The sequence below is a fragment of the Aplidium turbinatum genome, chromosome 10, assembly GCF_918807975.1.
Source record: "Aplidium turbinatum chromosome 10, kaAplTurb1.1, whole genome shotgun sequence".
Lineage (NCBI taxonomy): Eukaryota > Metazoa > Chordata > Ascidiacea > Aplousobranchia > Polyclinidae > Aplidium > Aplidium turbinatum.
Window position 1 is genome coordinate 13512053 of NC_137481.1, and position 11775 is coordinate 13523827.

Here is an 11775-nt window from a genome sequence, read left to right on the forward strand (position 1 = left end):
AAACCTCAAATAAGCACTTACAATGGTGTTTCGTAGATAGCAGAAAAAGAGATGCCATCATTATGATTCATTATAATAATGAGGTTTTTGATTGATGAACCAACTTTCAGAAAACATTCGTTTTTTATAATCACTTTCAACTTCTGAAGTTATGGCATCGGCATACATGCAAGGGGCAGATTGTTCCGGGCGTTGATATTTGAAAGCTCTTTCGTGTTCATTAATGCGAGATTTAAGATCTCGTTTTGTTTGGCCAACATAGCCTATAACAATTATCACAAGATAGGCTACATGGTAGTTGGTCAGCTACCGTAAACCTGAGATTTCGCTTTGTTTCAAGGGATCTTTTAAACACGGCAAAAATTTACTTATATAGCCTACTCAACGTGTTTGTGGCATTGTGACGAAAAACTAAAACGTCTAGAAATGATGGAGACAGAGTTGTTTTTTTTATGTTCAGTTGTGAATTGAATTGAAGAAGAACCAAAATTTGAATAGCATGTCTTCTTCAATTCAATATACAACAGAACATGAAAAAAACACTTTCATACCATTGTTATTCACCAATATTTGCATTGCTGCGACGCGATTGCGCTATTCAAATGTCCAACCTTTCTCGATGTTTTACGTAGTGGGGGTATAGCTCAGTGGTAGAGCATTCGACTGCAGATCGAGAGGTCCCCGGTTCAAATCCGGGTGCCCCCTCTTTTCTTTTTTCATATCTTTCTAATCGTTTGTTTCTTTTTGTAAAAATATACAAACAACAGAGTCTACTGAGTCAACAGAGTCTAAAAAGAGTCTACTGCTGCATAGTAATTGCCTAAATAAATTATTGTTTTCTTGTTTAATTGGAACTTGGACAAAACTCGCAAACGTGCCACCACACAACCATGGTGCAAACTTGAAAAAGTCCCATTTAAATTGGATTCCGATTGTAAGAAGTTTATGACTGTACAGTAACACCATGCTTTCTTCACAAATGAAACTTTTTAGTTACAGTTGCTTTGAAGTTACAATAGTAGCCGATTCAGAGGAGTGCCTTTGGTATAAAAAACAGATAAAGCAATACAATAATTCACTTGTTCATGGTTTTGCAGTTGTTATTTCTGACATGGTTTAGGCTATACTTGCTCCTGCTGTGTAGGCTACCAACTGTAAAACCGGTAACCGTTCACACAAAGTAGAACGTTCCCACAAAGGCCTAATCAAAAAGATGCAATTCTTCAAATTGATGTTGCGCTGCACACAAGATAGATGTCTGCCATTCCAAGATAAGGTTATCGGACAGTCAATATTTGGAAGAGCATAAATCGTTGAAAGTTGCTCATGCTTTGCCTTTGAAGAATTCCCAAGACTGTCTTCCATCATCCAAATCTTTCATTCCAAAATAGGCCTTCCGTTCCCTGACTACAATAGTTGCACATAAACAAGGTCACTTTCGAGACCACAGATATATTGCAGGTTTTTTAGGTCTAACTTTTAACACCAGACCGCACGTAATCTTTACAAAAACACTGCTGTTAAATTTTTAGCTAAACTCTAGCAACAAAATTTGCCGATGAAATAAGTTTTTGAGATGGAATGGCAGAAATCTCAGGATGGAAAATGGGAAAAACGTCTTATTTATCCCATACCCTGGTTCTCAAACTTTGCGTCACGAACCTTGTGCGACGTTCAAAGTCAACGTTTTTTTAGCAAATGACTATGCTGAAGCATTGTAATGTACACCGTACAAACGTTTTGATAAGTTTCAGCTTGGAAATGGCTACGGATAAAAAGTGTCAGTAAAATTAGAAAAGCAACGCATTTGGTATGTATGAGCTGGGTAACAGGAGTTGCGATCGAAACCCCAAAGTTTTTAGCTGGACCAGAAATTAAGAATCTCTGCAGCTAGTTCACCGACTCAACTAATTGCCGTTTATGTTTCGGCTGGATTCGTCCAATGTTTTGCAACAACTTTTAGTTTGTTTAACTGTAAATAAATAACTTTTATCAAGTAAAGGCAAAACATTTTCCTCTGAACTCATGAAATTTCTTCTCTACTTTACCCGATCTACAGCCAGACGCTCAGCCAACTGAGCTATCAGGGCGGACTTATAATAGTCGACCTAGGTCCTAGACCATCCATCAAGCAGCCATATCTAGCTATGAATATTCTCTATGTTTTGACAATATTAATAAGTTGGTGGAAGTGCATGGTGTGAAGTGGTATGGTTACAAAAGTAGAAGCTTAATGCTTGCCTTTTGCCTACAATACCCCCTTCTTCCTGTCACAATCATAACTTGCAATCGTTTATTTGTTTTGATTTATTGAGTCTGAAGTGGGTATAAGAACCTGATTTTTTGTACACACCTATGATTCTTCACCACAGTTAAACTCAAATCCGAAGTACACACATATCGCAAAGGTGTACTGGCATCCCTCTCGCTTGCTTTACCGATACTCAATGTTAACATTTATAAAAGAAATAAATGGTCTTTCCACACAAAATGGCTACCGCCACGCGGCGAAAGCGACAATTAAGAGTGAAACGTCTGGGTCCTCAAGTAGGTCACGTCACGAGAACAAAGAAACAACGCAAACTCAACGTCATCAGAAATATAAACCAAGAGAGCAATCGAGCCGCTAGAACAGGTCATGTTTTAAGGAGAAATGAAGATGATGTTTTTAGAGCGCTGAAGTTGAGAATGGATGGTCGAATGAAGATACATGAAAACATGGAAAAGGCAAGTTGAGGAGGAAAGGTCGGCTGGACATTGGACAAGAGAGAACGCTTTGGACCGATCAATGTGGAGGCAGGACTTGAAGGCAATTGCTGTACGTCAAGGTGGATCCGGCCACCCATAGTAACGGGGGTGTCACCGGATCAAAACGGGACATAGTCTACATCTTCTTGCTCTAGACAAGTTCACAAACTTTTATTTTTTCACAGTAGGCTACCAATAAAGCCTTTCAGCGACTGCTGATGCGAATGAAGCAGGAAACATAACTATAGTAGCACAAAGTTAAATCCCAAGTGAAATATATGCGATAAATCATTTAATTGTGCACTGTGAAGGCACAACTTATGCACTGTTTACGTTCTGTAATCCTTCATAAACTATCCAAAATACAAAAAAAAAATGCTTTTTGAAAATAATGTTTTCATCTATCATCTTGAGTTATTTTGAAAACACTGTAGTTTCGACGAGAGAGCGTTGGCCTGGACTAACGTTGGCACATAAACCCACGCCATTTGAAAGTCATTTCCAAAATTCTCTGTATTTCGAAGAATCAAAATCATCGTCTGTTTCCGCAGTTTCGATAGTTTGAGTCTTTGATTTCCGACTAAGCCACAGTTTTCTTTGTTCGTTTTCATTTAATCGCGTCATATCAATGGGCAGCTAGAAAAATAAACAAAATATTATACAAAAATTACACATTATTATTAACGGCCCGTGGCGGATACAGGGGGGGTCGCCCTTCTCTTAAAACACAGAAAAGTAACTTTATTTACGATGTATTAGCAAGCTCGGACTAATGTAGAATTGTAGACCTACACATCATTGTGTTATGTTGAAATCGTTCCCCTTAAGGCTACTTGATGAATCCGCCCCTGTTCACAGCATTACAATGTTTTGCATATTCAGCACAAAATATTTGCTTTTTTATTTTGATCCAACTTTCTTTTGTGGGATACCATTTTTTCTCTTAACTGACAAACCTTTTTTCTCTTAACTGAATCAAATGCTTTCAGGAAAGAAAAAATGTTTACCATTCTAAAAGCACATAGTATCCCACAAAAGACAGTTGGTGCAATTAAAGCGTTGTACCGAAATACAAAAGCAAAAGTTGTTATCGAAGATGGCCACAGACTTTTTTAAAATCCACACTGGTGTACAACAAGGGGGCACTCTTACATCATATTTGTTTATTATTGTATTTGGGGTCTGCTACTATTCGGTGAGAGCCCTTTTCGGTGATTTTTTTGAATTTTTTTTTGAAAATTATCGGGTACCGTAGCCTCATTACCATTGCCGCTTTTACATCGTTTTAACGTGGCTAAACGTTGAAATAAGACCCTAACCCCTAACCCTATAACGGCAATGATAATTAGGCTACGGTACCCAATAATTATAAAAAAAAATCACCGAATAGGGCTCTCACCGAATAGGGAACTCACCGAATCGGACTCACCGAAACGGGCCATTCCGTTGTATTTGATTATGCCTTGAGGATATCTATTGAGTAAAATGTAGGGGAGAGTGGGGTTAGTTGGAAGGCGGGGTTAGTTGAAAAATGGTCATTTTTTTAACTCTCGATAACTTTTTTAAATATTTTTTGCCAACATGTGAAGTAGTTTATAAAAACACATAATCCATGTTAGTTTCGATTTGTTGAGTCAAGGTATACCTGTTTGGCTGACAATTTTGTGTTTTCTTACTTTTGAAGTAAAATTTTTGGCGTATTGAAAAACATCTTATGCGTCGATATCGTTAAAGATAGGCAGAAGTTTTTTGGTGTGTGTCAGCTGTAGGTGTTCTACAACACTAAGAAATAAACAAATTTTAGTCCAACGCACCATGCTTCAATATTTTAAGAAAATAGTTTGTCATATGTTAATGGGGCTAGTTGGAAAATAGTGGGTGGGGTTAGTTGGAAAACGTTTTGATAACGGTATGACTATGTAGTATGATACGAGTATATCGTCGTGGTATGATAATAAGTAGTATAAGGTCCAATGTAGTTGTTTTAAGCAGACATACATTGTAAAATTTTAATAACTTGGAAAGTGCTATATAATATATGCGACATCACAAGTTTTAACGATGCGTTTATTAAAAAAATGTTTTTACGATGATTTGATGTAGAATTCATTGCATTTTGATTTTAAAGCAAGTTAACATATTTGCTTACAACCCCACGTAAATGTTTGTTGGTTGAAAAAATAGTATCCAGTTCATTGGTGGGCATCAAACTGACGTTTTTCAACTAACCCCAGGCATGGGGTTAGTTGAAAAATCAATTGTATGTTTGTTTATTTTAAATTTTTATTAAAAACTTAATTGACTCAATACTTATTTTTGGTTGTATGATAGAGGACACCATAGGTGATAATTTAAGCCGCTTCAAGTTGTCAGGTTATGCACCAATTGTTTTAAATTTCACTTTTAAAAAAAATCTTTCCGACTAGCCCCACTCTCCCCTACATTTGGGTTTCACATTGAAACAAAATACATCATCAAGATATCCTGCAACATTTACCACTGAAACCGACTTTGCAGATGAGATTGCATCAGTAATGGTGTCAGGTAACAAAGCAATGTAATCTGACACCATTAGTCCATCACTAATGCCCTTTTACACTCAGTAGAATCTGCTGCAATAAACATTAGACAGCAAATGAATGAAACTAAAACAGAATTCATATCCTACAATGAAGACGGCATCAGTGCCGGTCTTAGGGTATTTCGGGCCCTGTGCGGAATATGCTTTGCGGGCCCCAATGACAATGATCCAATTCAATAGCATAGCTAGGTATTTTGAAATGGGAGGGGGTAGTTTGACCGTCGGCAGACGAAGCCTGAAAATTTTGAAAAATTACTTTGAATTTGGGGCATTCTGAGAACATGTTCAAAATTTGGGTATGAATATTAGGCTACTGTAAAATGGTGTTGTCCGGTGGCATAGCAAAAGGATAAGATCATGCATTCTTTGGCATTTTTCGGAAATAAAGCTAGCCTATGTCTCTATGTTGAGTCTGGATGCAACCTATTTCGTCCCCTGAAAAATTCGTACCCCGATTTCGTACCCTGAAATCGGAGTAACAAAATCAAATTTCGACCTATTTCGTCCCCTGAAAAGATCGAGAGAAATTTGAAATGTTTGCGGCAACTCCGATCAGCAACTTCGGCTATGTTTTTTTTTTCTCGATCTTTTCAGGCTACGAAATGTTCAGGGGACGAAATAGGTTGCACCCGTTGAGTCTCTATGTTTTCTTGTTGCTAATTCCTTTGTTGAATTCACGTGTTGAATTTTTCCATTGGAAATGACAAAATTACTGAATTTTCTGAGTAAATTGCGGGCCCTGTGCGATCGCACGGTTTGCACACCCCAAAGACCGGCACTGACGGCATGATCCATAATTTAAAAGGAAATCACATCAAAAAAAGTCATGATTTCAATTTTCAAATACTTAGGTTCTTGGATTGAATGATATAAAGTCTCGAAAAGCAAAGGCTTGGGCAGCAGTTAATACATGTCGTATGGAAATCAGACATTGCAAAAAACCTAAAAATAGATTTTTTTGAGGAACAGTTGAAAGCGTCTTGTTAGTCTTTTAGTGCGGAAAGTTGGACTCTAACAAAGGACATGGAGAATCGTCTCAATGGCTGCAACACCAGACTTCTAAGAAAGGCACTCAACATGAGCTGGAAACAACACGTCAAAAATAAAAAATAAACTTTTATGATGACCTTCCAGTCTTCCACCTCTCACTGAGAAAATCAGAATACGAAGACTACAGCTGGCAGGTCATTGCTTTAGAAGCCAACAGAAAATTGATATTTTTTTTTGGAAACTAAACTATGGCACTAGAAAAAGGGGTTCATTAATTAAAACAAGACATTGGAGTATAATACAGAAACACGAACTTTCAGCTTTGATGAGGGACAGGGATGTTTGGAGAAACTTTGTTGATGGTGTCCAGAAACACCCAAACAGATGATGATGATTACTAACCGTAATAAATTTTCTTGGTACGTTTGCTCTGACATTAATCGTTGACCCATCCTCCAGGTAGAGTTTTGTTTTGTACATGCGAGGGTATGTGGAACGTTTTTGGTTTACAAACGTACACCTGAAATTGTTCAATATCATCAGTACACTGTCATTTTTAAATGACTTTTATAGATCACTCAAATGACTGAAGACGACAACATCTAAAAGCATATAAGTAACCTTTACTGAACTGACTGTAATGAAATAAGTGTATCTAACATTTGAAAGTGTAAAGTTAAGGGCAAATTGAGCATATTGTATTTCTTAAGATCAAACATGTGTGAGCATAACATTTGCAGTTTGCATCAATGACTACAAATATTAGGACAAAATAAAGGACCAGCGGCAACTTCAGTAAAGTGCAAGATGTCATAATCTAATAATCAGGAATAGATTTTCATACACAAAATATATATGACCTGCTCTGCCACTCATTCTTTTAATTAAATATCAAACACCCAACAAAAAATATGCCAAATGAGACTGCTTCTGCTGTTCGAAAAGTGAAGTTGAAATATGCTACAAAAGTGTCTTTGCAGTCTTGATTCATTACTTTTTTAAGAGGCATAAATTTTGATAAACATAGATTTCCACACTCATTTTACATTTACACTCAATCCAAAACAAAATTTACGAGTTACATTTTTGATGAAAGAAGTTTCTCATTCTGCTTGAAGGGATTGAGACTTGATTAAAAAGGCATACAGAGGTAATTCCTTTTCCTAGTTCTCAATTGATACTTTTAGAAATCATCCACTTACCTGTGTGAGTTGTATCGAGAAGAAAAGCTTAAGCATAAAGATGTGGATAGTTGAGATAAAAACACATGATTGCAAATATTTTTTCCAGCACTACAATGCAACAAAGCCATTTTCTTTAACACAAAATATTATTCCGGTTAATTGCAAAAGCTGTGCCACATTTCTACAAAGAATGCATTTAGTTATTACCATACACTTAAAAGTATTTGCATTAAAAAGTAACAATTGACGATGCAGATGTAGTCTGGGTTTTTTTTTTTCGCTGAGACTTTTCGGTCATTTGTCCAAAATGACTTGAAAAAATTTGGTCATTTTTTATTTATTTCGGTCAGTTTTTCTGATGAAAATGTTTCCTTTCAAGTAGCTGATACAAACCAAAATTTGCACTTCCTGACTAGCTACAACATTAAGTTTCGTTGAGAAACGTTGTCGTGTTTTATCTGAGAAAAGCTAGAACAGACAAACGTTTCTTCAACGTTCATCAGCAAAACTCAAACCTTTGACATTTTAACCGAATTGACTATATATTTTTTCGGACATTTTGACCAAATTGACTATTTTTTTTCGGACATTTTGCTAACAAATCGGTCAATGACCGATAAATGACAGAAAAAAAAAACCCAGGATGCAGTAATTAACTAATTGCATTGAAAATTGGTAAAAATTTGTATTTAGATCACACCAGTAAACACAGCCCAAAGATCCCGACAAACTAAGCAAAAGCAAGCAGTCTTGTATGTTTTACACTGAGGATCACACTATTATTTTTTAATTTCAAGATTGGCATGTGCCACAACCTCATACTTGTATGTGCCATTAAGCACAAGCTGAACAAATATATAACTTAAAGCTAATATTTCGACTGCTACAGAATGTAGCATTGAGTGGACCACCAATTCAATTCAATTCAATTTTATTTTTTGCTGCTGGCGCAAACATGTACAGAACGGCAAATTAAACACACAAATTTAATACCAACAAAAGAGAAAAATGGAAAAACACAAAGGTTTAAAATATACATCGATAAAACAGCGTTTCCACTACCTTAAAATTGTAAAACCACCAACCTAGAAAGAGATAGAAAAAACAAAACTTTTTTTGTGAAAATATTAGTCCATTAGTCCTATTGCAAGTGCAAGGGCGATTTAAACTTTATTACACAAAAAAAATTCAAGACTTCATTACTTTCTGCTTATTTTACTATTTTCCAACCGTAACCTTCAGGGTTAGGTGAGAGTTTCAGTTGGGGTTAGAAACTAGTAAAGCAAATTGAAAGTGGTCAAGACACAAAACGCCACTTCACCCTATATTCTTGTTCAATTCCAATTTATGACACGTATAAAAAATTTAAAATTTTATTTAATGCACAAAAAAAATATTAATGATGAGCTTCTAGAACTTTTCACTATGAAAGTTTAAACAATATTGTGATGTCACAAAAAAAGTTCAACAAACCTAGTCACAGTGTGACCACATGCAAACAAGAAAAACAAGTTTTACAAATCAAAAGTGAAATACAATTAAACATAATCAAATATATACGTACCATTTTTTTTTTGTTAGAAAAAGTTTGATTAATCAAGTTCAGTTCAGTTGAAAATTGTGAAGATTTCACAAAAATCAAAAATGAAACAAAAATTTAGTGATTTAAATGCATTTATAATTTCACTAAAAGGTAGGCTTAGTGAAAAAAGTTACAAGTATGATTTAAAAGCAAATTAACCCTGGGAAAGATTATAATTGCAACAGTTTTAGCCAGGGATATCTAGAGAAGGGGATATGAAGGCTCGCAGCGATTGCCTTATTCTCATGACACTACCAGGGCGGTAGTTTGCAGTGCATTAAACATGTGGTTCTTTTTAAAATTGTAGAAAGTTTTGGAGTGCAGCTGGTACAATGAGCTACAGAAGACAGTTAGCAAATGTTACGTAGAGCATGTTTAAAGAATACTTGTTTGCAAAGGCAGTTGAAAAGTTACCAGTAAGTTGTTTTTTTTAACAAAGCCTTTGCAGTAGGCTAGATGTAAAGCAAGTATATATGTAGTTGAATTAACAAGCAACCGTGAGCATGCTGTGAATATCCAGGCCTGATGCTAATAGCGAAATGCAAGTTATCATAACAAGATTTATTAAACTACTATCGATGCCAATTGTCATTTTACGATAAACACAGATTATTTACGATAAACAAAAGCCCTTCTATTGTCAGACGTAATAAAAGCCTTCGTATCCCCTTCTTTAGATATCCCTGGTTTTAGCTACAAAATTAAAGCAATTTGGTGATAATACTAATTTTAATACAAATGTTATATGGTCTGGATGCACTGCTTTTAAATAACAGTAGCACAATTTAATATTAGTGGAACAATGTTAGCACATAGTGGAAGAACTCCACAAAATGCCAAAGTTTCATTTTTAACATCAACCCCCATTCTACGAGATTGTATTTGCCAAGAAAGAATTGAGTGTGATTCAATTGTTAACCAGCACTGGATCACTCAGTTCAAATATATATGTGGGGATGTTACCATCTGCAATCGGTATGGCCCGTTTCGGTGAGTCCGAATTGGTGATTCCGATCCCTTAACGGGGGATTTTTTCAAATTTTTTTTTTAATTATGGGGTATCGTAGCCTAATTATCATTGCCGTTTTAGGGTTAGGGTTAGAGGTTAGGAACTCACCGAATAGTAGCAGACCCATCTGCAATAGACCCCTGGTCCCAGCTACCTTCATCTCAAACTAGGGTTTCTTTTCTGCTCTACCCTCAGCCTACAAACATTTAATACCCTAACAAAAAAAGGTGCAAACTTAAATAGCTAGCAAAAAATACCTGACAATGACAATTTTTCTTTTAGTTTTATGCAAAAAGCAGGAAAACTTTAAAATATTGCCATACCCAGAAGTGAGCAGTAGCCTACTAAATTGCTTTTGAAGTGCAGCCACTGGTGGTAAATTCATTTCAGAGTGAGGAACACATATTTGTAATCTGCAGGTCGCTGCAGTAGCCTAAATGAGGTTTATTGACCGATCAAAAGGCAAGATTTACAGTAAATCAACTGATTGCAGTCATTAAGTAAATGTTTCACCGATGGCCTAACGGTTCAAGGGTAAGGGAAGTATTTCATTCAATGATGTGAGTTTGATTCTTACCCCTGCCATTACTCTTTTTTTCTTCTGTAATTAATAAACAAAGTTGATTGATTGAATGAATCTTTATCCTCGGACTGGGAAAGCTTCTTGCAAAGCTTAATCTTGGCAGTTTCACATACTTGTAGAGGCTTTGAAATTTGAATCACTGACGCAGGCCCAGTCACCGAGATTGACTGCTCAAGTGAAGTTTCCGATTGTTGAAGTCTTGTTGCCTGGGAATTATTCCATCCATTACTTATAGATGCCGCTGAATGGAGAGCAATCCTTAACGTGCGTTGCTCAAGCGCACACCCCGAGAGTCAAATCAGCGCAGCTTGATCTTGAAGTATCTTCGTTCCACTAAATCAAGAATCAACTCTGTGGCTGAGTCCTATATTAAAGTGTCTACCGGTTGAAACACCCCATCTGCTGCAGCGACCTACAGATTAAAAATACAGTAGCCTACCGAATTACTGCGAGTCTTCGACTTTCGTAAAATCGTTATAGGCTACGGTACTTTGTGTTTTTTTTCGCATTTTGGCACACCAGAAAACTGATGTTGCCTTTTTGTCTAGCGTTGCCATGTCAGCATTTTTAATTCGAGATCTAGCGGCATTGAAATTAAACCAGAGCAATATTGAATTTGGTTTTGAATCTTTATCCTCGGACTGACAAAGCCTTGATAGGTTCCTGGTAGTTTCGGATACTTGTAGAGGCTCTTGAGTTGACGCAAAGCTGGTTACGAAAATTGATAGAGTGAAGTTTTTCGATTGTTGTTACCGGGGAATTATTCCATTCACTAGGCGCCGCTAGAATCCTCCGAAATAAACGGTTTTTCTGTTGGCTGCAGCATTGGCAATTCCTGTCTTAATCATTTAATGCAGTGGTTCCCAAAGTGGGCGCTAGCGCCCCCCTGGGGGCGTTTGCAACCATGAAGGGGCGCTGGCTATAAAGTGGGCGATAAGAGTAAATCGGGGCAGTTACAAGAAGAGGATTGCAAAGTAAGCTATTTTTGTCATGCAATTATGTTTTCAACAAGGCCATTACTTTTCATTTAGCCTACTCTGCTGGCAGCTTGTTTGTTTATATGTGGTGCTATTGAAACAAAATAAATTGACTTGACTT

General features: G+C 36.6%; 1 protein-coding gene and 1 non-coding gene across 2 annotated transcripts; one reads left to right on the forward strand and one right to left on the reverse strand.

The window, feature by feature from the left end:
• Positions 1-633: 633 nt before the first annotated feature.
• Positions 634-705, forward strand: Trnac-gca (transfer RNA cysteine (anticodon GCA)). Its single transcript has one exon. It is a non-coding gene; the product is annotated as a tRNA-Cys (tRNA).
• A 2184-nt stretch (positions 706-2889) lies between these two features.
• Positions 2890-9239, reverse strand: LOC145778674 (large ribosomal subunit protein mL55-like). The gene is made up of 4 exons (XM_082590216.1): positions 9068-9239; positions 7522-7684; positions 6722-6839; positions 2890-3384 (listed from the first exon to the last, which is right to left on the reverse strand). Exons 2-4 carry the CDS (start codon positions 7629-7631, stop codon positions 3244-3246), a joined length of 369 nt encoding a protein of 122 aa, XP_082446342.1. The 5' UTR covers positions 7632-7684; positions 9068-9239; the 3' UTR covers positions 2890-3243.
• Between the last annotated feature and the right edge of the window lie 2536 nt (positions 9240-11775).